Here is a 27,848-nt window from a genome sequence, read left to right on the forward strand (position 1 = left end):
CTTATTGTGTCCTGATCTCATTTATTTTGGCAGTTTTAATTACTGATAAATTGAATCCATATGCTGATTATTATGGATCGTCATCCAAGAAAATGAATCCCTATAAAATCTAGATTTTGTTATGTCAATTGATCTAAACTAACCCCGATTGATTTTGAAAAATTAATTTAACTTTCATGTTTCGCATTATTTATAAACAATTACATCTTCATTTTTTGCGAAAGTTGGTGAAAAACCAGCATTTATAGCTGTGAATAGCAATAAATTGAAAATTTTATGAAGAGTTCAACAAGGTAAGACATTCCAAATTTCAAGCAAAAATTTGTTGGAAACACCGATTTGTTGCAGTTTTTTTTTTTTTGCCTTTTCCAGTCTTCGCAAGAAATTCATATATTTTTCGAGAGCTTTTTCATATAACTTGGCCATTAAATTGAATTGGTCACTTATCTTATTAAGTAGATTTTATTTTGAAATTCTATAACATACTTTTACACACCAAAAATATTATTTCAAGCAATCTTCATATAGCAAAAGCTTAAATAAAAAAAAACAAGCGATGGATCCCATTTCTCTGATTTCTATCGACAGGGTGGCATATTAAATGGCAAATTTCTCAGTTGAGGCAACAAAACACTTGCGTATGAGACATAAATATTAATCGCTATTGGCTTACACAGCTGTTTTGTGTATGGCTGCCATAAACAAAACAAAAATAATATTAAAGTCCAGAGAGACAAAGCTATAGCAAAATGCCAGGCGGGTGTGCTGAAATTGCATTTTGAAATGTTGTATAACTTGATTTGCAAGCGCGATCGTCGAGCTGTTTTTGTTGCAAATTAAATGTTGTTGCTTCAGCGACTGCCATGCAAATGCGTTCTAAAAGCCTTTTCGAGTTATTAATGTGCATATATGGTCAGTAAGTCAGGCAGGCGCTCAGTCAGTTAGATCACTTGGCTCACATCTCCCTGCAGGGGCAAATCAATCGGGACACTGGGAGAAAATATGGCTCCCAAGCTAGGTAGTTATAATCAGTTCTAGTTGATGACAGACTATCTATTTGGGTATTTTAGGATTATAAGTATATACGAATTTTACAATAGAAAAAAAATATGAAAATAAAATATTGAATCCTCTGGAACTGAACTCATTTCGAGCATAAAAACGTTATATGATCATGTTTAGTTCCTAATTTTAATTTAACAAGCATTGAAAATTGACTATTTTTTTTCGTAGTGCATTTTAAACGAAATGATTTTACGAAAAGCAGCACAAGTCAGTTGAATTGGAATATTTATGACCTATGTAAGTACGTCCTGTCTCTCTATAGATATATCCAAGGTAAATGGCGTGCTTATCGACGCTTTTAAAAATAATCACTCAAATGTCCATAAATATGAAATGCTCAATTTGCCACTCAATTATTTCAGCGATAAGAATAAGTTCACCTTTCAGAAGGTTCCAGAAAAAGCAAAAGTTTGAAATTACAACTTTTCTTATGTAACTAATACCCATTAGTTTTTCGAGTTGTGGTGACATGGAGTTTATAGTTTTTTATAGAGATTACAGTAATTGAAATTGCAACTGATACTAGTTATTACCTCAAGATGTATTGGTATGGAGACTGTAAAACTAATTTAAATCATAATACAGTAATATTTTTAGGGATTTTTAAGGGAATGAAAAGAAAAGATATAAGTTTCTATTGTCTTATAATGTTGGGTGGTCGGAAATGCAATTGCTTTCGGCATACAGAAGCTGAAAATATTTTCGGGATCTGAAGAGGTTTCCCAGGGGCTACGATAAGACCGAATGATCTGAAGAGCCTCCACATAAGATTTTCACATGTTTACATAGCTGTGCCGGCGATCGGCTCTTAACAAGCCCACCGCTAAGTGCTCCATGTTTGCGTTTGGCCCGGAGTAAATTTGATTTGATTTGTGTTGATCTACTGTCCACCTCCTCCTCCTCCTCCTCTTTATCTCCCTTCTCTCTTCTTTTATCTTCTCTTTTCTAGCGCCTCCTTCTTCCCTTTCTCCTCGTTTTTGCGGGGGCTTTTTTAAGCGGCAAGTGTCAAGCGATGCGTGGCATCGTTCAATTAAGCGCCGCGCAAGCAATTTAAACTCAGATTCATATTCCTTCTCATATTCAACTTCAACTTGACATACACTAAGCAAAACCAAAAGGGCAAATACAGAGAAAAAAATTGTGTGCTTTTTATAAATACATATATTTTAGAACAAATTATTAATTGTGTATTTTTAAAAACTTTAAAGAGCAATCACAATTTATTTTACATTTCAAATATGCATTCAACAGTATAAGTATTTGTGGTTTAATATCAAAAGCTTATAATGAAGTTCGACTTATATAAGACCTTTTTTTATAAGGATTATTTTGTAAAGATCAATGCGAATTTTACTTCAAATTTATTTTGAGTCTACATCATTTTGAATTTAAATTTTAATTTATTTTAAGTGCTCTGTTTCAAAATATACATATTTATAATATGCTAAGCATTGTTATTTGTAATCGAGGTAAATTAAAGTTTGTATTTCAAAAATGTATCTGAATAATACTTAACACCAATTCTTGGTTTTTCATTGTTGACTATAACAACATAAAAATGATCAATTTAAATACATGACATAAAATTACACTCTAATTATAATTTTTTTTCGTATGCAGCAAATGGAGGCGAAAAATTCTTCACCTTTTTTGTACTTTTCTCTTTTTAGTTTTGTGTTTCTTGAGCTTGCGATCGTTTGAGAGACGCTGCCGCTAAATCGCCGTAGCCAAACTGGCGCTCGTTCAACTCAAAATCGCGCGAGAAGAGAGCAGAGAGCACGCCAAAAGAGAGAACCCAACAGTGATGCCAGGTATGGTACGAAAAAAAAACGCTAGAACGTAAAAGAGTCTAGGTTCAAAATTTTGTAAGCATTACGTATACGACTATTTGTACACAAATTGCGCATACGACTAGTTACAAAATTTGTATTTTAATATGCATTTTATGTTAAATAATTATATTCTTATTTCCGTTTTGTTTATTGAAAAATCAAAAGAGTTAGAAATACAAATTTCAAAATAAAAATATCAATTCTGTGAATTATACAAATTTTCATTTAAACCCAATATTAGTTTTAAATATCATATTTTAAAAAAAGTTCAACACAACAAAATGTAAAACAAATTTTATTCTATATACTAAACGACTTTAGGACTTGAACTTGAATCCTTATAGAAGCAAATGTGCTTCAGAAAGCACTAATTCAAAACCTTACTTATAAATTTATCTAGTATGCAACAACATATTTTTAATCCGAAAGTCTGTTCGATTCGCTACGCAAGTTCTTTTTTTGCCAGTTCTTTTAGACACCTTTATTACTGATTCTAATGGATTTAAGGCTAGAACTGAAGCTGAACGCTCAGCACTTACTACCGCTCTGCCGCCGTTTGCCGCTCGTGGCGGAGATTGGAAGTGGAGATTGAGATTGGCGGCTGGTGTTTAGCGCTCGGCGGTTTGGCGCTCAGTTTGTCATTTGCACGCGCTTACGCCGGTTGGCCGACCAACAAAAACAAGGCTACAGAACCGAACCGTCTGACCGCTCGCGTGTTTCAATTTGGTGCGCTGATTTCACTGCTAATATAAATAAATGCGAATATTTACTTGGGCAATTTACGGCTAAGGTTCGCTTAAATATATGTATATACATTTTTTTTTGTTTATAGACTGTGTCTATATTTTTCATATGTGTCAAAATCTGCGTGTGTTTATGTGTGTGCTGGAACCGCCATAAAGTTCAAAGTAATAAAAAAAATAAAACGGGAGAGAAGGAAAAATTTGTTTGCGTTTGCAAAAATGCCGAGAAAAGCTAAAAAAGAACTCAAACAAACAGAGAAGAAGAATTCTTTTCTCTCTTAGTTCTTTTCTCCATTTTTCTTCTCGGTGGTGATCATGATCACCAGCCCACGCATCAAAACCAAACAAACAAAACAGAAACAAATTAAAGCTACAAACAAGAATTTAACATCTCTCTATATGTTGCAATTTGAATTTATTTTTTTGCAATTCCCCCGGGTTAGTCTTAATTAGCAGTGTTTATTTGTGAACAAAACGCCCCCTTGTTAAATAAAAAAAAAATAAATACAAATTGGCAGACACCTTGCCATATATCCAGATTCATTATGTCCGCCGCTCGTCATCATCGTATTTTGATATTTCAAGGTTAAATGACGACGGAGAAAAGCAAACGTGAAATAAAAATCTGTTTTTAGTTTGTTTTTGCCATAAAAACTTTTTCTGATTGGCTGAAACTCCTAAGCTGAATTGGTTTAAAAAAATATGTTATTATTGAGTGTTGTTTCAAATTTCAAAACTCAAAATTTCCTAAAACTCTTTTTATATTATCTAATTGGTAAGATTCAAGATATTTGAACAAAGAGGATCAAAACCTAACTCGAGTGTTTTAACATTAAAATGTTGGAAAAGTATATCACATTAATCCATTTTTTTATTGTGTTCATATATAAAACTCGTAAAAATTTCATGGAAATAGAGTCTAAGACGTCATAAACCTTATCTTTCTCAAAATGGTTTTTCATTCCACCATTTCAGAACTATTCTCAGAACTTTTTGTTTAGCTCGAAGGTCTAATAACTCAAATTTAGCTAAATTGAAAACTAAAGGAAACTTACAGCCAACAGGGCCAAAGTCAAAGCTATTAAATGTTCAACGGAAACCAAAACAAACTGCACGAATTTCAAGTAGTAGAAAGCAAAGAGCAGCAGCTCAACAGGCTAAAAACATTAACCCCGTCAAGTGCCCTCAGCATTCTACCACTACTTTTTCGCTTTTAAAGTGGTTGGACCTTTGGCTAAATGAGCTTTTGCGGTAGACTCGCTTTTAACAATTATTTTAACGAGCTTCGGAAGAAAGTCGGTGACAATTGTGCAGCCGATAAGATTTGCTTAATTTCTGGAAAGCCTGCAGTTAATTGCTATCTTTCAAAAGAAATCAGACCTTTCGAGAGACAACATGACCAAGAAAATTTAAAGATTTTTCTAAAAATTTGTTAACTGAGAAAATATCAACGAGAAAATAATTTGCATATACTCAGATTAACGAAGAATATTCTAAGAATGTTTTTTAATTTTTATCAAAATGGTCAAATATTTAAGAAAATTGTATCTTTTTTAATCTTTGACTGAAAATTAAAAAAAAGAAAAAATCGCTTAGAATTGTGAATCTTTGCTATAAACGACAATTATATCTTTATAGATTTAACAATTGGAGCTAAGCTTAATAGATAATTTTCAATATTTACATCTTATCCATTATTTTTCTTGATATCGATAAATCATTAAGATAGTTAATTTAACTTTAACCCTTAAATTTTCACCATGACTAATTCCCAACTAACTCTCGGTCCAAAATACTTCAGTTAGTCATTAAGTTTCCATGCCGTGTAAGCTGCATGGAGTAATGCGAAAACACTTGGTAACCAAATACACATGTGTCATCCTGCAAGAATTGAGTCAAATTGTGTGGCAATCGCTCGACTTTCTGACTCATTTACAATCTTATCGCAATCGATAAAAACAGTGATAAGATAATGCTTTTAACCCGATCCGACAGCATGCAACGATATTTTACTCAGTTCACTGGGGCATTGCAATTGCAGCCTTTCGATTCGCTTAGTTGTCTTTGATTTAATTCAAGTCAATGGTTACAAGTCCATGAAATGTGCTAATTATTGTTCGCACAAATTCCAAAAATTCCAAAATGCATACATATATGCATTTGTAAAGCTTTGTTTGCGAAATAATCGAAACATTGCCCAAGTCTCAAGTGGTTTAAATGTTTCGTTAAGCTTTAGCTTTAATATTGCCAACATTTATAAAAAATAATATTCGGATTAATTAATAGTGAGTAAGAGTTTTATACTGTAAAACACAATATTTATCAAGCAAAACAGAGCACATACTTTAAGAAAATATTTAAACATTTTACCATTCTTAGCTATAGAAACGTAACCATATTATCCACTTCTTTAAATACTTTCAAAATTATGGAAGTTAAGAGTGCTGGCTAAATAATTTATAGAATTTTAAAGATATATAAGGCTATGTGCCAGTATTGACATCATAATGGACGCCTAACTGGACAATTCGGGGGGCTTTAAAGCAGATTGAGCCTCTAGTTCTGAATCCACGGATTTGACATGCGTGTATGCCACTTTTTTACTTGACAGGAAATGCAATTGCGCTTTAATTTAATTTCCTAAGCCCAAGTGCACTCAATGAACACCACTTGATTTAATAGGAATTACCCCAAAGGGTTGAAAACAGCGTCTGCGACACATCCGCAATTTTGAGGCCCCGACCCATGATGTATAAATAATGTACTTTTACAAGTCTTAGATTATTTAAGGATGACTTTATTAATTTATTTACCCTGTTAAGAACAGATAAGATAGGATCCCTAGGAAGTGCACCAAGTCACTTTGTTAAGTTCTTAGTTCAAGTATAAAAATACCGTCCATATACATATATACCCTTGCAGCTATTGCAAAAACTAAATATTCTTGAAAACATTAAAATTATGATTTACTGGCGTATATTTTTAAAAACATTGATGAGTTGGAGCTTAATTATTCGATAGTTGCTATGGCAGCTATATGATATCGTTTTCCGATTTTAATAAAATTAAAAGCGTAATTCTGAACTGTCAAAAAATTAAACAATCCAAAAGAATTTCTAAAAATATAAAAATTAAAAAAGTTACATTTTTAAATTTTTAATATTTTTATTGTTCCCATGGGAGCTTTATGTTATAGTCGTCCGATTTTGATGAAATTTAAACCGTAATTCTGAAATATTTAACCATTACCATATGTCGAAGAACTAAAATTTTTGTATCTTTTTTCCGATTGTTCCTATGGGAGCTATATGCTATAGTCGTCCGATCCGGATCGTTCCGGATAGAAATAGAAAGACAACTTTTGGGAAAGTTTCATGCAGATAGCTTTAAAACTGAGAGACTAGAAAAGTTGAAAGTTAAACAACTTAATTTAGAAAATCAGCGAACTTTTTAAGAGTGTTTGCCACCAAACTTTTCAGAAAGCGTACATTTATATGATGTTAAATCGTGTATAAGGTAATTTCCGGATAAAGCTTCGTGAAATACTTGGCATAAATGTATGTGATGGCAAACTTGGAGACTCTGGAATGCCCATTCGTGCCGGTTATTCGAATTCCTCGACTCGTGTGCAAATATTTTAACAGTCGCCACTTGAGATGGCAAGTTGACTCTGGCGCTGACTAAATTTCCTCTCGCTCAAATTGAGTTCTATAAACAAATGGAAATGGAAATGGCCGTAAACAAATAACAAAGCATAATTGCTTATGTTCGGGCTACCAGACCCACCAGACATGGTCTCCAATTCCAGGGCCAAAATGAGACCTCCGAATTCAATTAACAGCCATCGTGATTGGAGGGCAGGAGAAAACTACTGGTGAAGTGATCACAATTGGAGAGGGTGTTGTGATTCAATTAGAGCCTCGTTCACTTCCCCGGCTTGAAAATCGTTGTTGGGCAATAACGTTAGCTGATTATGATCGACACTCTCAACTGTCCAAAGTAGTTGGACGATGCTTCGCCTCGAGATCGCCAATCGATCACTCAGTTTTGGGACAGCTTGAATTTCTTGTCTCAGTTTTGCAACATTATTTCTCATAGAACTGGGAACTATTACCGAAACTATTATAAAAGCTATAGTATTACACACAATACTTGTAATTTTTTCATTTACCAATTAGAATCATGACATTTTTTACGAATTTCATTAAACCTTTACATTCTTTTCATTTGTCAAGCAATAAAAATAAAAGAATTTTTTAAAAACAAATCAGCATTTTATTGATTTGCAAAACATTTCTGAATTGTTTTCTTTTTTTAATTATTACCATACTATACTATAATATTCAAAACTTACGTTTGTGATAAAAAAAAAGGATCATCGTTAGATTAAGAACTGGCAATTGAAATCTTTTCGAGATGGAGATCATTTTTTCATTTTTTGAATGAATGTATTTAAGCGACCGAAGAAATCGCGAAAAGAACTACGATTTTAATAAGAGCCCGCCAGCAAATTTATACTGGCGTTTTACCTTGGTCTCTTAACATTGAGTATAACTTTCCTATCAAACTATTATGAAAGCTTGCAAAGGAAATGAGTCTTTTTGAAAAGTTTCATCCAAGTAGTTTATTACTACTTCACTGCGTTGCAAGCTTTCTAGTGAAATTATAATAATCCCTTTGCAAAAGTTCTGTAAAGTTTTTTAAGGATTACATTACTTTACTAGTAACTAGTATATTATGTCTCCACGACTGGTAAAAAAAAACTTTTACCTCGATTCACAGAGTTTTCACAGAAAAGTCTTGTAGAGAAAATACAATTTTTTTTTGCTTTTTCATCTCGCACAACTAAAAATAAAATTATCATAGGACTATTTGCCATAAATTATATATTATATTAAATATCAATAAATAAGTATAGTTATAGGAATCTTGAGTTCATTCAGGTAGGTACTTTGAGTTAGAACAGTTATAGAAAAGCTACCCGTATTATCTGCTGTAAAGAGGGAAAAATTGAGCTCAGTTGTGGGGTGACAAGCCAAAAGCACACACACACACACACACACACACACACACACACACACACACACAGCACAGCAGCACAGCAATTTGACACACAACCGCAAACACACAACTTAAACTCATACAACCAAATGTGTACATGAATATACTATGTAGATAAGAAACACCTTCAAAGATAAGGCTGAAACGAATCGGACTTTATCAGCATTTCCACGGAACGCTTACGGCGGAGAGCAGTGCAAAACGGAACGGATGGTAAACACAACTGAAAAGTCAACGTAGAGTGGACCGGAGAATAGGCGGAAAGAAGAGAGCGAGCGGAGAAACATAGTTTAATATGAGTGAATAATTAGCCATAGGCGGATCAGTCGAGAAACCATGCGGAATATCAGAAATCTCAAGGATCCCACGGCATGGACATGGCTCCTCCTGCCCCTCCTGTCCCCCCTGCTCCTCCTCCACTCCGTCCAGGCGGATCTGACAAAGGTGACTTGTCGGGAGTATGGAACCACCATTACCTGCGATTGTAACAACTCCGACCAGGTGAGTCACCCTACAGGCAAAATAATTAATGTTTACATTCGGTTTTTCTAATCTAAACAATGAAATCATAACCGTTTTTTAAAGCAAACATATTCTATGACCTCATCATTCCATTTTCAAAAAATTCAAAAAAAAATTTAAAAACTTGTATTTTAAATTAAATGCATTCATCTGAAAAATCTGAAAAGGATATGACAAATACTTCTAATACTTCTACGTATGATAAATAATTTGAAGAGAAAGGTGGTACACCTTATATTCATCATTAAGAGATATAGTTATTAAATAAATAAATTATGTATTTTTCTGATAATTTAGCAGATTAGTTATGCAGATTATTAAGTCTTTTTTTTTTTCTTTCTTGGCAATCAAAAGCCCTTTTATTTACTTTGTTTTGTAATTATTTAAAAACAAATGTTATACACAATATTTTCATCAGTAAGGAGGTATAATTTTAAAGCTAATTATCAAATTGAGCAGATTTGTTTTACATATCCCTAAAACTATTTTTTAAAGAAAATTTTCCTCTAGCCTTTATAAACCCATTCCCTTTTTATTAAATTGTTTTTTACATCATTTAATTAAACTTTTTTTATTTTCAGCCTATGGTTTTACCGCTCCTGCATGGAAGCGTCTACCTGGTGGAGATCCGCAATTGTCGCGACCTTGTGGTGGAGGCCAATCGGCTGGCGGACACTGTGGGCCTGCGAAAGGTGACCTTCCGCCAGGTGGGTCAGCTGGTGCTCCGGGAACACGCTCTGAGTGTGCCCCGCTATGCCAGCAACAAGGCCCTGATTGTGGAGTTCGAGCAGACGAACCTCCAGCTGATCGAGTCGCATGCCATCAACGGCAACATCGAGGAGATCTCGTTCGTGGGCGGACGGATCGAGCTGATGAAGCCCTTCGGGTTCACCACCACCAAGGACAGTGCCATATTGCTCAAATTCGACGGGGTCACCATTCAGCGCATTGAAAGTCAGGTGAGCCAAACGATACGACTTCACAGTATTCAAGGATTACTTATCCCCATATACTATTTCCAGGCCTTTAAGAAGTTTGCCGTGGAACAAATGACCATCGCCAACTGCCAATTTCTGGGTGATCTGCCCACGCGGGCTTTCTACGAACTGGAGGTGACCAACGAGCTGAGTCTGCGAGGCAATCACTTCCAGGAGGTTCACTCCCATGCCTTCTCCTTCAAACGTAAGCGTATATTGATTTTTGGTTCTAAAAGTGAATTATCGATTTTGTTTAGTCTTATAAATTTATCGATATTTTTTAAGTAAACCTTTTTTTAAACTCATTGACACGAAATAAACCTAAGATTGGCCCTAAAACAACCGACACTTTAAACTTTTTGGTTTTTTAAAGTAAAATCGGACAATCTTTAGAAAGCCCTTAAAATCTTTTTGTTATTTATAATACTATTGAAAACATTTTAATTAATTTTATGGTTGTCAGTCTAGGAAATAGTTGATTTAATCAAAATACTTTATATTTATTTACAATAGTTTCTGTTGAAATTGTAATTTATTTAACTATTTGACAAACTATGTAAGTTTTGAAAACTAAAATAGTTACTAAAGCATACTAAAGTCCTTAATTGATAAGGACTCGGCAACATTTGCCCACTTTAAGGGATAGTTTTTGCCTTTATCTAGTTCTTTTTATATATTATTTTCAATATTATCAAATCCAGTTATCTCCTTAAGATTTCGTTTATATTGCCTTGCCTTTGCCTATGACTTTTGTTATATTGTCAATTTAGTTCAATCAGCTTCCAGAAATTTTATTGATGACTCAGTAATACGACCCTTTTGCCTAACTCTCTTGCAGTTGTTTCCAAGTTGAGTCTGAGCGACAACCACTTTGTGTCCGTGGACGGCGAGTGGTTGGAGGCCCAAATACGGGATGCGGTCTCCATTCGAGGCAACGACTTCGGGGCCACCAGTGAGATTGCCTTCCGCAGCCTCACCGTCCATCGATCGTATCAACTGAGTGAGCACTTGGAGCTCCGCTTCCACAACAACAGCCTGCGAAGCTCTCGTCCAGGAGCTGATCCCCGTGCCGATGGTGCAGGAGTACCTCAGGTGGCACCTCAACCCCTGCGTTTCGACGACAGATTCAACCTGAACATCCGGGATCTTCGATATGACAATTCCTGGAACTGTGAGCAGCTGGACAGTAATGTTGAGCCAGCACTGCCACGGGCGGACTTCTTTCGAGCGCACAGTGATCAGTTGTTGTTCCATCCACCCGACTATGTCACCCAGTCCGGCGGAGAACGACAACTCCAGCCGTACAAGCCACTGCGAACACTAATCACTGACCAGTGTCGCCAGCGGAGCTACCTGGCCTACATAATCTCGGGAAGTGTGCTCCTGGGATTGTTCATACTCCTGCTGATACTCCTGCTCTGGTGGCGAGTGGTGCAAAGACGACGACGCCGCAAACTGGACGTAGTGCAGCCGGAACCGCGCACTTACAAGGAGACTCAGATCGTATACCAAATCGAGAATGCTGGCCTGCTAAAGACTGATTTGTAGATGTCAAGGAAAGACACTGGGAGGAGGTCTACTCAGAGATCCCTCCCAGAAACACACAACCCACAGAGACACAGAGCTGAATGAAGCTAGAGGAGCGGGTGGAGCACCACCACCCATCATACAAAACCACCAATGCGTGACCTTTCGCTGTACCAAAACAATAGCCTACATATTTAGTCGTTAATAATCGTATTCTATAATTATGCTTAAAGTCGTAATGTTTGTCAGCTTTTAAGATGCCCATGTAAATAGTCGCATGTAGGCTGGGATCTTGCCCAGAAATATCCAGGTGGGTTTGCCATATCCCACCAAATACTTATATGGAATAAATCATTCTAAAGCCAAACGGGGTGTTTGTATTTTATGAGGTTCATATTTATACTAAAGATTTTATTTATAATTTTGGGTGCAAGTATGTAAATAGCTTAAATATTTAAAAAGTGCAAAGAATATTCCTGGATTTATATAGCTTTAGAACTTTTCTCTAAACAAATTTTCTGAATTTTCAATTAATGAATAGTTTTTAAAAAATACAAAACAAAGTTTACAAAAAAAGATGACAAGCTAAAATTGTGTATATGGAAGATTTGGCTATATTTACAAAGTTTGCATGCAATATTTCCAGAAATTGAACACACATACATATGTTTACAAAATCCAAAAGCCTTTGAGGAAATGTCTTGCAAAGGTTTATTGAAGATTTTGTTATAACTAATGAGACCTATTGATCCGGTATTTTTTTGACGTGGCCATTCTAACAAAACACTATATATGATTTGTTTTGGACATCAGTTTCCTAAACAATATGAAGAATAGTAAGTTGAAAAACTCACCCGATGGGCAAATACGATTCCAGAGCCTGATGCACGGTCAACTGGGGTTCGGATAGGGCAAATCCCTTAGAGAGCAGGGTGTGATGGGTGTTGATGGTCTCCTCGATGCCGCTCATGTCCTCCACATCCTTGTCATCTGATGTTTTAAATAGGACATTTAGAGTATATGCTTTAATTACAGTAAAATTTAAATTATTTACCTGGCAGATTGAGTTCCTTCTTCATGAGATTGGCACTGCACATGCCGGCCAAGTAGGCCAACTCCTGTTCCAATCGAATGAGACACGAGTTGCTGGCATTGATCTGAGCGAGATGGAAAAGCATGGATTAGAAAGAGAAGGGATTATTAATGTAAACAGTTTTTGGGGAGTACCTAAATACTTATAACTAGGTACGTATCTAGGTAATCAAATATCGTACCTATAACCATAACTAAATAAACAAATTTATGGCTACCTTCTTAACTTTACTAGGTACATACTTATTTGTATGTACCCAAGAAAATGCTAAGCTGGGAACTTAGGTTTGGACATATTTATTTTTTTATTTATTTATTTTTTTATTTAGAAACCTAAAAACTGGTGTACCTTGTGCATTAACTAGGTATTAATTTTTGAAAATACCTGGTACCTTACCTAAGTACAACAAACGAGTATCTTTTCCAACAGTCTTTATGCATCACCAGGGGAATACTTACCGATGTGGGGTTGTCGTAGCCCACCACCAGACACTTGAAGCCATAGCGATTGTTGTGCGGATCCTGGGCGTAAAGTGAGGCCGTCTCCAAGGAGAATTCCACACAGTTGCCGGGCAGAATGAGAACATTGTGGAGCCAGGTGGAGGCTCTACAAGATTAGACCTTTATTTAACATCACATTCAATTGAAAATGTATTTCCACTTACGTGTTGAACTTCTTGACCACAATCCACTCCCTGTCATTGGGATCCTGGCTGCGCAGCGGAGGCATGGAACTGGCAGCCGTTGCGGATCCTGGTGCGTTTCCGCCACCCGGACTGCGACAGCAACTGGCCATGGTCAGCTGGACACTGGCGGATCGCTGGTGGGAGCTAGGTGGTGCTGTGGCTACGCCACCTCCCGCAGTGCGTCTCCTGTCCGCCCCAGCACCATGTGCATAGTTATCTGCCTGCTCCAGATAGTCGTCCACATGCGGAACAGACTGTGCCTGCTGCGAAGCCGGACGCATGGGAATCGAGAGGAGCAGGTAGTCCTCCAGTTGGGCAGTGCCACACTGCGGATCAAACTCGATGGTGAGCCACTGGACGCAGGGCGGGAATTCCACGCGATAGCTACTGATGCTGGCACTGCGATAGGGGTGCTCACTCTCCACCAGGCAGTAGTGGTTGCTTGTGGTGCTGCTGCTGCTGCTCGAATTGGACCCCGAACTGGAGTTCTGTGGCGCGAAGATGGCAGGCTCCGGCTGACGCTGGTCCTTGGACACATGCAGCTGATTCAGGGCAGCTATGTGCGGCAGGATCTCCTTGATCAGGCCGAGAATCTGGACGGAGCTCTTGGGATCACTGCAGGCCAGATTGGCAATGTGTGCATAGACCAGGGGCAATAGCGTATGGAACATATTGGAGGCGGACAGATTGAAGACCTCCAGCAGCTGCACGGCGGCCACTTGGCTGCCCACGGCACCCACACCGCCGGATTCACCGGCTATACTGGCTCCACCGCCGCCGCCGCCACCAAGAGGAGCAGCCGGAGCAGCAGAAGCAGCCGCTATGCCGGCCACCTCCAGGGGAGCCTCCTCCGAATCGGAATGCACGGTCACGGTTTGTTGCACCGGCAGCTCGGCTACCTCAAAGTCCGTGGTCCTCTCGTTCCCATTTATCGGCACACTGTGGCTTTGAACTTGGCTCTGGCTCTGGCTCTGACTCTGGCCATTCCTCAAATCTGCCGACTCCTCCACTTCGGTGGCTCCAATCTCGATTTCCATCTCGAAGGGGTTCGTTGATCGCTTGTCAAACTTAAGTGTCTCCATGAGGCCCTTCGAGAAGGACTCGATGCGTTTGCCCAAATCCCTGGCGGTGGACAGCTGCGGATCCCCTGCAGCAGGCAGCTGGGCCGCTGTCCTCGAGTTATTCGCCCAATTGATGTCCATGTGCTCCTCGATGGGTGTGATATTGTGCTCCGAATCGATGGTCTGCGTGTGATTGGAACTATTGTCCGAGGGCGAGCACGAGGCGGCCATGGCATTGCGTGCCAGGATCAATAGTTCGGTACATTTTTTGGTTATATCAGCGGCGATTTGTAGGGCCGTATCGCGGGTGGAGACCTCATGGGGGCCCAGAAGCATCAGGCGCTCCTCCATGTGATTGGCCACATTCGAGCCATCTGTACCTCCTCGTCCACCACTGGCCGCATTTCCGTCCTGTTTCATGGGTGTGCTGTAGTACAGGATGCACGGCAATTGACCCCTGGCCGGAGTGGTGCCATTGAAGCTCAGATCGCAGGCATAGAAGTGGAACTGGGCGCCACATGGTCCTCGGACGGTCGACATTCCGGCATCGCCGCTGCAGGTGCGAGCTCCCTGGGAGCACAGCCTCAAAGCGTAGCGGGCGTTCTCCTTAATATGCACCGGATGGTCGAACTTGATCTCCGCCAGATCGTTGTGCACCGCCTCCTGGTCGTAGCTCCCCGACACCGACTCCAAAGTCTCCCACTTGTGCTGCGGCTGCAAGTCCGCCGTATTGTCGTACAGCAACTCCAACTGATAGTCGTAGCTCCCGGATCCCGAGTAAACCATGGCGCCAGCTATGGCCACACCAGGTCGATCCACGGCGAAGGCGATGGCGTCGGGTCCAAAGTTACCCGTGTTCCAGGTGCGGCTCACATCGCAGCGGGCGAACCGAGCTCCGGTCGAATGGAGCGTTCTGGGCGGCATGAACAGTTTGTCGAATTCCCCCATGGCCGTTTGGTAGACGATCTCGGCCAGAACTCTGGCCAGCAGATGGCAACAGTTGTCGATTAGTCCCTGATTGACGCACTCCTTGCCACCTCCGGGATAACTGCGACCCAGACTACCCAAGCTTCGGCTGTAAATAGCCTCGATGCGGGAGCGTATGGGACTGGCAATGATGTCCAGCAGTCGCACCAGCACATCCTTGAATGTCCACGAGTTACTCAGGAAGTCGCTCTTCTCCTGCTGTGTCCGGTATATCATTTGCTCCACCAGCACGGGATACGGATGGGCGTCCGTGGAGGAGAGCATGGGCAGGCCGGAGTTGTCGCTGGGACTGATGATCGACTGGCGTTCGTTCCCGGCCGCACTGAGCAGCGAAAAGGTGGCCCTGAGCTTCACCGATGGCGAGCACAAGCCCGCCAGGATCGCACTGAGCAGGCGGGAGTGCAGTGCTCCACGATCCATCTGGGCGAGCAGATCACACAGGCAGTTCCACTTCAACGAGGAGGTCGGATAGAAGGCATCGAAGCAAGCCACAAAGCTCAGGTGACACTCGTCCAGGATCTCCAGCGAGAGATCGTAGCCTGTCAGAGAAACAATGGATCATAAGTGAATGGTTTAAACACCATCAGGAATAAAGACTCACCCTCATCCGTGGCTATGTCCTTGAAGATGTCGTCACAAAAGATTCCAATGAGCAGGGCCCGAACATTGCCAATGCACTCGGCCAGCTGGATGTTCTCCATGTTGGTCTTTCGGGTCACAGGAGTTCCGCTTCCGGTTGCCGCCGCCGCAGAAGCCGAAGATGTGGATGGTACGCCTCCGCTGCCGCCACTGCTGATCATTGCCGGGGCCACCGATGGCGATGGGTCACCAAAGTACTTGGCCATCACGGCTGCATTGCCCACAACGCGGGGGGCATTCTTGTCTGTTGGGTGAAGTTTTGAGGATTGCATTAGTATAAAACAGCTAAACAATTTCAAAATAAACAATCGGGTTTTGGGTGGCGCCCTCTGTCGAACTGCGGGGTCAACTCTACAGGCTAAGAGCTCCGTTTTTCAAATATGCTGTGACGTCATAATTAAAACTTTCCTAATAACTTTTTAAGTAATGGTTCGATTTTAAAATTTGTTGGTGTGTCGCTAGATATTGCACAAATGAATAAATACAGCTCATTAACTGACCTCTGCCATGCCTCAGAGTGACATTTTGTGACTTTTGTGATTTGTGGGCGTTAGGGTGGGCGTGGCCAAATTTATAAATAAACTTAAGGAGTGTTAAATCACAAATTTCTAAGTCTTATTTGAACAGGCAGGCAGGCAGACATAGCAAGACCGACTCGGCTATTAATCTTAATCAAAAATATATATACTTTACCTGATATTGGAAAAAACTCACCTTTATTCGTCTTGGCCTGGATCTTGGAGAGGGTGGAGGAGGCCACCAAGCCACTGCCATGGGCTGCATTGGAGCCTCCATTCGCCACCAGCGATGTGGAGGAGCTCCGCTGGGGGTAAATCTCGTTGGTGTACTTGCGCAGCAGGCGCAGACATGACTTGATCACATAGCCGAGGTACTGCAGCGACTGCTGCAGCTGCAGTGGCCTGGAGCGATCCCGCTCCTCGCGCAGCTGCAGCTTGAAGCAGTCCCAGGACCAGCTGAGCAGCACCACCAGACTCTCGAAGCACTCCCGACTCACGCTGTTGGCAAATGCCCGCGAAATTCGCTGCACCGGATCGGCGTCCATCTGCGCCGGCGTCTGCTTGCAATCCTGGGTGACCAGGCGGTACAGGATGGCCGGTATCTGGCCAGAATTGACGTCGGTGCCGTTATTGGCCTTCTTGCTGGACTTGAACGAGAAGACCACCTGATCCTCGGTCGTCACGGAGGCCTGGCCGCAGGATCCGCAATCGGAGGAGGGACCTGCGATGCGGGCCCACACCAGGTACCATCTACCAGCCACCGCACTAACCGGTTTGGGCAGTAGGATATGGTGCTTGCTCCTGGCGCCACACTCGTACGGCACCTCCTTGGTCTCGCTGATCAAGATGCCCTCCTTCTCGTAGCCTCCCCCGTCGCCGCCCAAGTCGAAGAGCTTCAACTTGCAGCTGTACTCCCCTCGTCCGCCGAACATCCCGAAGCCGCAGATCACGATATCCGTGTCCGCCGAGAAGCGTATGGCCTCCACGCTGTGCCCGGAGTAGCCCCATCCGCCGCCGAAGTTATCGAAGCGGCTGACCACCTGGAATTCCCCGGCCTGCGTCTCCGCCGACTGTTGCGTTTGCTTAAGCAGCGGCTGCTCAAAGCATCCGGGTATGTTGTCCTGGGCCGATGTGAGAATGTCCAGGCAGGCCAGTAAATTCAAAGAGGCCTGCGAGCGGGCCACTCGGGAATCCACTCGATCCGGCAAGGATAGTTCCGGTGAGAGCAATGATCGATAAGTGGTCGAGTTCTGAAAGAAATCAGGAGGTTATTAGAGTCACCAAAATACAATAAAAAAAACAAATAATACAAAAAAATATAAGAAAAAGATTAGGATAAACAAAACTAAATAAGATGTAATAAACCATAAAATCATCATCACTTAAACTAATAGAAATAAAATAGAAATATTTAACAGAAAATATAATTAAGTAAATAAATCCAGTGAATAATTTTAGGTTTCAGATTTTAATTAAAGTCTGCTTCCTATTTAATATTGTCTTTTGTTAATGTTCAGTAAGATATGATATTATAAGTGAAATTATAAGATACCAAACTTCACAGGCCAGGGAACAGTGAAGCAAGGAAATAAATAAATAAATAATGTGGTTCTAAACTAGTAACCCACCGCATCGCTCTCGTTGATGTCACTGGCCACCACATTGTGGCAGCGCAACTTCCGAGCAGCGCCATCGAAAACCCACAGGACATTGTAGGTGGGATCCATGGTGAAGGCCAGTTGTGGAGGCGATGGAATGGCCTCCGGGGAACTGGCTCCCTGCTTGCCAACGCGACGTGGTCGTGGCCCAGATCCCGCTGATCCCGGTGTGCCAGGAGGTGCTGATACTGTGGCCGCAGTGGAAGATCCCACCGGATCCGGTGGCTGCTCCTCGAAGATCTGGTTGCGTGCCTCATGCATGCTCCGCGACATCTGCTCATTGATGGGCACCCCAGCCGTGGCCGTGCCCGTCAAGGCCGTCAGAAGCGAGGAGGTGGACGAGGTGGCATGTGCCGGTGAATCCGCCACCGGGGTCACAGCCACATCCACATTGGAGTTTATCTCCGGCTGAAGTTGCTCCGGCTGTGCCTGCATTAGTTGCACGAAATTGGTTTGTCCGCGGTAATGTGCCGTGCAACTTCCATCCCGGCGATTTATGGAGAGCGTGTGAAAGGACAACGGAATGCTGGGAATGAGCACTGTTTTGGGTACAGGATTAGCATTGGAACAGAATAGACTCCCCAAAACCACTTACATATCGTCTTCTTGTTGGCCACCACATGCATTTTGGGCAGCATTTGCGCTGTGATCAGGGATTCGTCTATCTTAATGAAGGTCTGATCTCCGTTGGCGCCAATCCAGGTCACCTTTTTGCCATAGCAGGGACCCAGGCCACTAGATGATGCAAATACATAACGATTAGTGATGACTATATGCTACTATTCCAGCAGAATGTGCCCTTACAATACAGCTCCGGGTGAGCAGTTCCAGAGGAACTTTTGACGTTGGGTGAGCACTGGCATTAGCGGCGGCATCTCCTTGGAGCCACTGGGCTGGGCGACGGTGGCCGGGGACTGGGATCGTTCCGGTCCGGGCATTCCCAGCGGTGCCACTGTCGGCGATCCTCCTGATCCTCCTGCGCCATCGGATCCCACGCCCACCGGCGAATCATCCTCCTGGGGCGGTGGCTTCAGGCCATAATCACTGGGCAGCCGGCCCAGTTGTCCCTTCTGGTAGTTGCCGAATGTGTAAACCATTCCCTTGGACGTCAGCAGCACAGTGTGATTGCTCCCGGCGGCCACTTGACTGATGGCTCCGGACACCTGGACACGAACTGGTCCGCTCACCGGCTGCAGATCTCCGCTGCCCAACTGTCCGTACTGATTGCTCCCGAACGTGTAGACCTCACCGGCTAGAGTCAGCACCACGGTGTGGTGCAATCCACAGGCCACCTGCACCACCGGCGATGAGCTGGTCAGCTGCAGCAGCTGCGGTGCCAGTGGAGCCACTCGCGGTGGGTCCTTGTCCAGGTCAGTGGGCGTGGCAGCACCCCCGCCAGCGGCTCCCGTCTCCAGTTCGCCCTTGCGCTCCTTGCGACGCATGATGAGGGTTTTGGAGCGCTGCTGGCGCTGTTGCACATCACTTGGCGGCGGCTTTAGCTCTGTTTTGGCTTCTAAAAAATATAAAATGGTAGATCAAGTAAATATCCCATAAAATAATTAATTCATTAAATCACAGCCTAAAAAAATGGTACAAAACACTATACTTAGAAATAAAATGTCAGCTTATTCAGCTTTAAAAAAGCAAATCCTTCTTTTCTATACTCTACATTAAACCCAGAAACTAATTCTGATTCGCCTTTAACAAAAGATTAGAAGGTTAGAAAACATATATTACATATATACAGCTGCGGTCTTAATAATATTAGTTTTTTAGCTGTGAAAAAATGGTAAATAAAATTTGTTCAGAAAAAACTTTTTTTTTTATATTTTCGGATTGATTAATGAGAAAAATTAAAAAAATCCTCATTTCAAATAAGAATATTTAAAAATATTTAAAAAACATTTTAATTTAAAAAAAATTATTTTATAATATTTTAAAAAAAAGTTTGTTAGATTACCAAATTAAATTCTGTTAAGGGTATCATCAGTGAATTTTTACGAATTTTAAAAGTTTTTTAATTTCCTTGATCTAATTAAAACAATATTATACTTTTTTGTCATCTAATTTTTTTAGTTAAATATAAATTAACATATCTTAAAGTATTTGTTTCTTTGATCACTTTACTACTACTATTATTTGACCACTTTAATTAAAGAACTAAAATAATATAAAATATGTTTTTAGTTTTGTATCTCACCTTTTTAATCAATAAATAAAGCAAAATAGGTTAAAAGATTTTTGAGCACTTTACATTGTTTGACTACCATTTTTTTGACCGCAACTGTACAATATATATCACACTCACCATCGCTATCCTGGAGGGCAATGCAGGCGGCGCACAGTCCACACTTGGCACAGCCCGCATCTCCGTGTCCACAGGGACATATGCTGCCCGCCAAACGCTGATCCAGTGGGACATTCAGGGCGGAGACACAGCTGATATTGTAGCCAGTGCACTCCCGACAGATGACGCACACCCGGCACAGACCCTGCACCAGGTTGTGGTCATCGTAGTCGCACAGCGTGGAGAAGTCCAGCTTCAGGCGCTTGTCCAGTGGCAGCAGGGATGCAAAACAGGCGGCGGCCGTGGAGGATGAGGCAAATGGGGGCACATCCTTCACCGGCTGCAACTTGTTGAATATCCTGCCGCACTGACCCTTGTTGTTCAGTCCGAACGAGAACAGCTGTCCCTTGGCATTGAGGGCCACACAATGCGCCTTGCCTAGCGCCACCTTAGTCACATGCTGATCCAACAGTTCACTCACAAAGCCCATGGCATCGCAGTGGGCCGTATCCTTGCCGTACATTATAAGTTTGCCGGTTTTCGTAACAAATGCGGAGGTGCCATTGTTGCAGGCGGCATGCACCACCACATGGCCATCGATCTTGGTCATCTTCTTCGGCTTAACCGCCTTCGGTTGCCTCCGATTCTTGCTGCTATCACCGTCTTCCCCTCGGCGAGCTGTTCCCGCAAAGAAGACGGTTCCATCATCGTTGACGAGGAGCGCATGGATGCCATCGTGTCCCACGGCCACATGGACTATACTCGCCGCCTTGGAGATGACCAGTTCGGTGAGTTTCAGAGTCGGCGTCCGACCCACACACTTGAGTCCCAAGGCAGCTGATTTTCCATAATAGTACACCCGGCCATTGCTGGCCCGCACCAGCCCGAATTCCTTGCCACAGGCGATGCCCATCACATCCACATCCGCATCTCTACATGGAGCCGGTAGCTTTGGCTCAAAGCTATTGTGGGCCGATTGGATGCGCTGAATCTGATACTGGTTGAGCAGCTCATCCTCGAAGGCGGCGTAGCCCAGCGTGCGGAACTTCTTGCGGGCCAACTGAAGGGGCAGCTCGAAGGGCGGCGGGTCAATGTTGTAGCTATTGTGGTACAGGTTTAGCTTCTTCACCACCAGTGTGTCCTGTTTGAAATAGTGAACAAAATAATCATTAATAAATGTTTGTGGGATACGTTGGGAAGTTTAAAAATAATGTTTGACAGTTAAAAATAGTTTAAGAGGCTTGAAGTCACTTTTAAAAGAATATAAAACAATGCTAAGATGTATATGTTCAATACTAAAGTTATTTTCAACAGTTAAAAACGTTTAAAAAATAATGTCAATTGACAAAATTAAATTTTGTAGTCCTTTTGGAGAGGTTTTAAATAAACAAAAACATTTATGGTCTTTATTACGATTACAAATGTTCAAATGTGTAAACCTGTGGGTGTAAAAAATACTACATTTTTTAAAAAATTTAAAATCATAAAACGATAAATCATAAAATTAAAATATAAAAAAAACCACAGAAAAGTCAGGTTAAAATAAAAAGTGTTTGAAAAGAGCCAAAGCCTTAAGAATAAATAATAAGCCATTTTTTAAAATGACAATCATGAGCTACAAGCGATTTTCCAGGGATTAAAATCACTTATCGCCAAAGAAAGAGCTTCGATAAGCATTTACAACTCAAATAAAATCCTTTCTCAAATTGAATACGATCACTTACATCGCGGTTGCTGCAAATGGCGTGCAGTGAGTCGTCGTCCGTGAAAAGCACGTAGTTGAGACCTTCGCGCATGTGCAGCATGCTCAGTGGACTCATCGCCTTGATGGCCAGCGTGTCCAGGCCCACCATTTGCAGCTGGTCGCCTGCACTGCGGCGACAGGTGCGCCGAAAGTAGAGCTGCCCACCGCTGTAGCCCAGCCAGGCGCTCCGCTCGTGGCTGAAGTCCTCGTTCTGGGCATAAACATGTCCCTTATAGGATCCCCCAAAGCCAGTGCCGATCTTCAGCAGCGTTCCTCCATAAAGTAGGTACACGAACACTCCATCGCAGGCCATCGCCGGCGAGGTGATGGGTGAACCCGTGCTCGAGGGCGGTAATTTTAGGGGGAACTTAAATCAAATAATTACATTAGAAAGGAATATATATATATATATACTTAGGCATAACGTATGATCTAGAAACCAAATTCTTTATTAAAGTCCGACTCTGTCTTTAATTTAAGGTTCTGAAAAAAGGATTATAATTCTTTAAATAAGATTTTCTTGGTATAAGCAAGGTTGATTTATGAAAAGCAAGCGTTATTCGTTGTTCACGGACAGTCACACACTATAAATTTATTTAAACGAATTCAAGACTTCTCTGAGCTAGCTACATTTACATTTGCGATCTTAACCCTTTTTTTATTTTAGATTGGTCTTTCTGTACCCCAAGGAGTAACGACTCACCTCATCAATCAAGGAATTGTGCGGCACACCGTGGCTGTGAAAGTCCGGTCTGGTGGGCTTGTTCAGGGCCGCACTGACCACCGTGTGCTGCAGCGTGGCCAGCACCACCGGCAGCTGGACAATCTGGGCGGAGAGCTGGCGCGGCGTCATCAGCATGGCGGCGATGGCCTTCAGCATCTTGCCGGTGTCACCGCGGGCGATGCAGAGCCCCAGGAGGGCGGCACAGGCCATGGCCGACCAATTGGCCTCCGCACCCGTGGCAGAGTTGAGCGCGGCCGGCATGGTGGCCAGATCGAGGAGCAGATCGTACAGCGGATTGATCAGCTCCTCCGGTTCCAGCTTGAAGCTCTCCGGTTGCTGGCCCTGGATGACGTCGAGCAGGGCCTTCAGCGCCTTGGTGCAGAGCAGCGGATGAACGTGCCGTGCATCGGCGATCAGTTCGAAGAGGCTGCGCAATCCGGCCCCCACAATTAGGGGCACGGTGGCATAGACGGGTTCCCGTTCGGTGGGCTCCTCCGTGTCCGAATCGGCGTCACTATTGGCGCTGTCCCGTCGTGGTCGCTTCTCCGCTGGCAGACCTGGTCCGCCAACCACCACGGGCACCGGAGCCGGTACTCTACCCTCGCCTAGCACACCCACCGGTCCGCCAGGGGCTCCATTTCCTGGCCCCAATGCTCCGTGCATGGCCAATTGGGCGTGACAGGAGCAATCGAGAATGTTGCTAATCATGCAGCTGTGGGCGCACATCATGCAGCAGGAGGAGTTCAGGGGGCCGCTCCACTTCTTCGCGCCCGATCCGGACTGGCCACCGCCGCCGGCTCCACCCTCCTGGAACAGAGCGTACCGCGTTTCCGCCTCCAGAACCGTGGATCTAATCGCCGAGAATACCGCAAATTTGGACGCATTCGGATCCAGTCCGATGTGCGCCACCGGGAAGGAGGGCAGGATCAGCAGTTGCTCCTTGACCAGTGGTGGGTCTAGTGGATTAACCAGACCACCTGCGCCCGCATTCCCCTCGAGAACCGCCGCAGCAGCTGCCGCGGCCATCGCTGCCGCCGATTTATCTTTTCGACTTTTACGCTTCGTTAACACCTTGCGATCGTGTTGCATTTTTCTAAAAAAGGTTAAAAAAGTGAGTTAATAAGAGTAATTTTATGAAAAAAATTAAAATACTTGTAAAAAATTTTTAGAAGTCTAACTATACCACTTTCTGTATTCATACGCAGTACAACAGGTGCATTTAGGATACTAAGTACTGAAGTCGATGTATTAATTAAAAAAAAAATTTATAACTATTCCAAAAATATATTTGCCATACATATTATACGAAAAAGTTTCCCTGTAAATGTAATTTTAAAAATAAATTTTCTCTCATTATCTTAAAAACTATTTTAATTTTAATAATGCTCAATTTGAAAATACAATTAGTAAAAAAAAAAACAAAAGTAGTGGGTAGTTTTTCTAAACTACGAAAACTATTTCTGGTAGTGTTGTATTCTAGTAGGTATACTAAAAAATGTACTTCGTTTCTTAATTTAAAAATAAAACTGCTTTGACAAGATCATGAATACGAATATATTTAACTAAAGACTAGTTAAAAATATAATAAGTGTATATGCATTTTTTCGCCAGCACTAATTAAGGATATTAAATAAATATTACAAAATGTGTATCTGTAACTTTTTAACACTTGAAACAACGTTTATTAATATTAACCTTTGACCTTTAGTTAATTTATTACCTGTGGTTTAACTTTTAAACAAGTGTTTTAGTTTTTGGGAAACTACTGATTAATTTACTATATTTTTAAACATTTTACCATAAAATCAGTAATTATCGTGGTACTCAATTGTAAACATAAATGTATTGAAGTTAATAAAAGCATATTTTGTATTTTAGAATTTTTAAAAAATGCGATACATTTTGGAACATTTCATACAATTCACTGATCACTTTTAGTTTATCAGTAATTTCATTTTCGGCTTCACTTAGAAAAAACTTTTGAAACAAACAACTAAGAGGGAAACTACTCGAGCTATAGGTCACAAATCAAAAACGCAATTCAGCTAACTGAAGAGATGATAAGCTTAATTTGTCAAAGTCCTGCCGAACAATTTGCATTTGTTATTGTTGCCTATGAAAAGCTTTTTGCTCTTTACTTGCTCCTACCAAATTGGAAGCTTTTTGCAGGACGCTGGGTGCTATTTTGGTCGACAGCTGCACACATATAAATCGGCCAGCAAGGTGCAAGCTTTTATATGTATATACCCGATTGCATCCGGAACTTTACCCCCTGCAGTTCACAGGTGGTTTTGAACACTGTTTTGCTGCTTTTTAAATGCGGCTTCTAAGCCACAAGGCGGCAATTCGTGGTTAAAAAGGTTTGTAAACTACTCTTCTTACTCAACAATCTTGCCATGGAAATCTTAATCCCATTCCATTTGCAAAGTCGAAACTTTGGAAGATTTCTTCCATTTCAAGTGATAAGCTTCTAAAAAACTAAATAAAAATCTAAATAAAGTACCGCATAATTATGAATGCATTGACATGCGGTATTTTATTTGACCTTGAGAAAGGGTGGTGGAGTCATATATTGCTTAATTAAAATAATTCAAACGCTCTTGAAAGATAACTTTTAAAGTTTTCGTGAGTAACTTTTATAAACATTAAAAACAAAGGTAAATGATTTGCAAGACTTTTTAAAACACAGAAAAAAAAACTTTTAAAAATTCAAATAAAATAGGATTGACAAGAAAGGAAGCAAACTTCGGCAAGTTTCATGCAGATAGCTTTAAAACTGAGAGACTAGTTTGTGTAGAAACAAACGGACAGACAGACGGACATGGCTAGATCGACTCTGCTAGTGATGCTGATCAAGAATATAAATACTTTATAGGGTCGGACATGTCTCCTTCACTGCGTTGCAAACTTCTGACTGAAATTTAGTATAAAAATACTAAATATTGGCTTGTTAACTTCCATGAATAAAATATGGGTTATATATGGGTTTCCATTTTTTCATTTCAAAGTTTTTACATTCCGAAACTGTTTTAAGTTTATCCGATGAAACCTTTTTTAATTATAGGAAAAACTCAAGAAGCCATTATTTTCTTTAAATCCGACTTTCTCATGTTATTTATGAAAATATATGCAAAATTGGTTCTTAATTGTATCTTATTAGAATTTTGGTTTTCAGAATAAGTATTGAATAGTACCTATCAAATTTTAAAAATAATGGTTGAAGGCTTCTTTTCGTTCATAAAATTTGGATTTGTCTTTTAAAAAGTAGTTTTTTTTTTTTGGGAAAATTGAACCATCAATAATTTTGGGCTCAGGGATCTTATTGGAAGTTAATACTTGGAAGGAAGTTGAATGGGTGTGATATTGATTGTCGGAGTGTCTTAACGTTTGGGAAAGGTTTAAAGTTTAAATTTTGGACGAAACTTAAAGTAGGTTTTAATATGTTTCCTGCGTGGGCTTGAAAGGTGATATTATTAACGAAGCTTAGGACTTGGAATTGAATTTATACTACATATTTTTGTATACCATGTATTTATGTAGGTTTTAAATATTTTGTCTGTGATACGCTTTTATTTTATGCACAAAAACATACAAATTGTTTCAACCGTTCGGTATGGTTTCCCTCGGAACGGGTCTTTTTGGCGGCACAACAGGGGTTGACATTTTTAACACCGCACCACCCCCGTGGGGCATCAGTGGGTTAATGCAGGTCGCGGTGCTCTCGCCAATCAGCTGATTGCGAGCACCGCTCAGCTGTTCGGCGCAGGACTGTCCACTTCCGCCCGTTTCAACCCCCAAAAATCGGGGGGTGCTGCGACTTTGGGAGAGCGAACGCCCAGGGGTTGAAGACCCAGATTGGATTGCCGAGTGCAGCGATCGATTTTTTCACCCCGGATGGATGGATGGATAGGGTACCCGTCCGGTAGAGGGACATATAGTTATCCAGATGCTGGCGGGGATTACCTGCGCGTGCTGTTCGTGTACAGCTCGTAGAAATGGTCGCCATACTTCAGCGGATTGAGCAGGCCCACCATTTTGGCCCGATTTCCCGTTAGATCCAGTGCTCCAATCGATTTTTTCTATATATTCTAATGCGCTACACTCCGTCGTCTGCTCTCTCTCTTTATCTCTCTTTTTGGCTAATGATTTTTTTTATTGCACAGCGGTTATTGCGAACAGAACAAAATATATATGAATTAACAACTAGGAATTAACTATTTTGACGAGCATCGTCTGTTGTTTTCAGCGCGTTTTTCTTTCTCATTTGCCATTTGCCTTTTGTCACTTGCACGCAAAAAAAAACACACCGAACGACGACGCAACGGTACAATGGGAACTGAAAGAGAGAACTGAAAGTTTCGGGCCATCCTCTCGCTCTCTCCCCGCTCTTTCCTTCCCCTGTTGTTGTTCTTGTTTTCTGCTTCAAACCGCTTCCTGCAGAGAGAACGGCTCAGCTGTCTCCGGCCGGAAACAGTGTTGCAAAACGAGTGGGATGAAGGTCCTGTTTTGGGGTTACAGTCCCAAATAATTCGGAGATTTTCAAAAAGTTACGCCTATTTAATTAAAATTTCTCTTGAAATTTTATAAAATTTTATATTTCTAAACATAACATTACAATCGTCTTTATTTTTCGAACACCATTCTTTTAGAATTAAATTGAACATTGAAATTATTCTCACAGAAGTGCAAACAAAAAATAAAGGTTTACCAACTTTAACAATTTTA

General features: G+C 41.4%; 2 protein-coding genes across 5 annotated transcripts; one reads left to right on the plus strand and one right to left on the minus strand.

Moving 5' to 3' along the window:
• The first annotated feature begins 3,491 nt into the window (after window positions 1-3,491).
• LOC128265588 (uncharacterized) lies at window positions 3,492-12,094 on the plus strand. Of its 4 annotated transcripts, none has more exons than XM_053001705.1 (5): window positions 3,492-3,623; window positions 8,816-9,202; window positions 9,805-10,182; window positions 10,246-10,405; window positions 11,039-12,094. In XM_053001705.1, exons 2-5 carry the CDS (start codon window positions 9,038-9,040, stop codon window positions 11,746-11,748), a joined length of 1,413 nt encoding a protein of 470 aa, XP_052857665.1. In that variant the 5' UTR covers window positions 3,492-3,623; window positions 8,816-9,037; the 3' UTR covers window positions 11,749-12,094. The 4 variants fall into 4 exon arrangements, with proteins under 4 accessions (XP_052857665.1, XP_052857663.1, XP_052857662.1 ...); XM_053001703.1 differs by having other exon boundaries at window positions 3,513-3,703; XM_053001702.1 differs by having other exon boundaries at window positions 3,513-3,687.
• Window positions 12,095-12,577: 483 nt separating this feature from the next.
• Window positions 12,578-27,612, minus strand: LOC128265568 (E3 ubiquitin-protein ligase highwire). Its single transcript, XM_053001656.1, has 13 exons — window positions 27,087-27,612; window positions 23,103-24,216; window positions 22,380-22,766; window positions 20,677-21,796; window positions 19,173-19,881; window positions 18,964-19,103; window positions 18,339-18,907; window positions 16,907-17,960; window positions 16,155-16,436; window positions 13,485-16,092; window positions 13,279-13,426; window positions 12,782-12,884; window positions 12,578-12,717 (listed from the first exon to the last, which is right to left on the minus strand). Exons 1-13 carry the CDS (start codon window positions 27,155-27,157, stop codon window positions 12,578-12,580), a joined length of 8,445 nt encoding a protein of 2,814 aa, XP_052857616.1. The 5' UTR covers window positions 27,158-27,612.
• Between the last annotated feature and the right edge of the window lie 236 nt (window positions 27,613-27,848).

The sequence above is a fragment of the Drosophila gunungcola genome, unplaced genomic scaffold (assembly GCF_025200985.1).
Source record: "Drosophila gunungcola strain Sukarami unplaced genomic scaffold, Dgunungcola_SK_2 000136F, whole genome shotgun sequence".
NCBI classification, from domain to species: Eukaryota; Metazoa; Arthropoda; class Insecta; order Diptera; family Drosophilidae; genus Drosophila; species Drosophila gunungcola.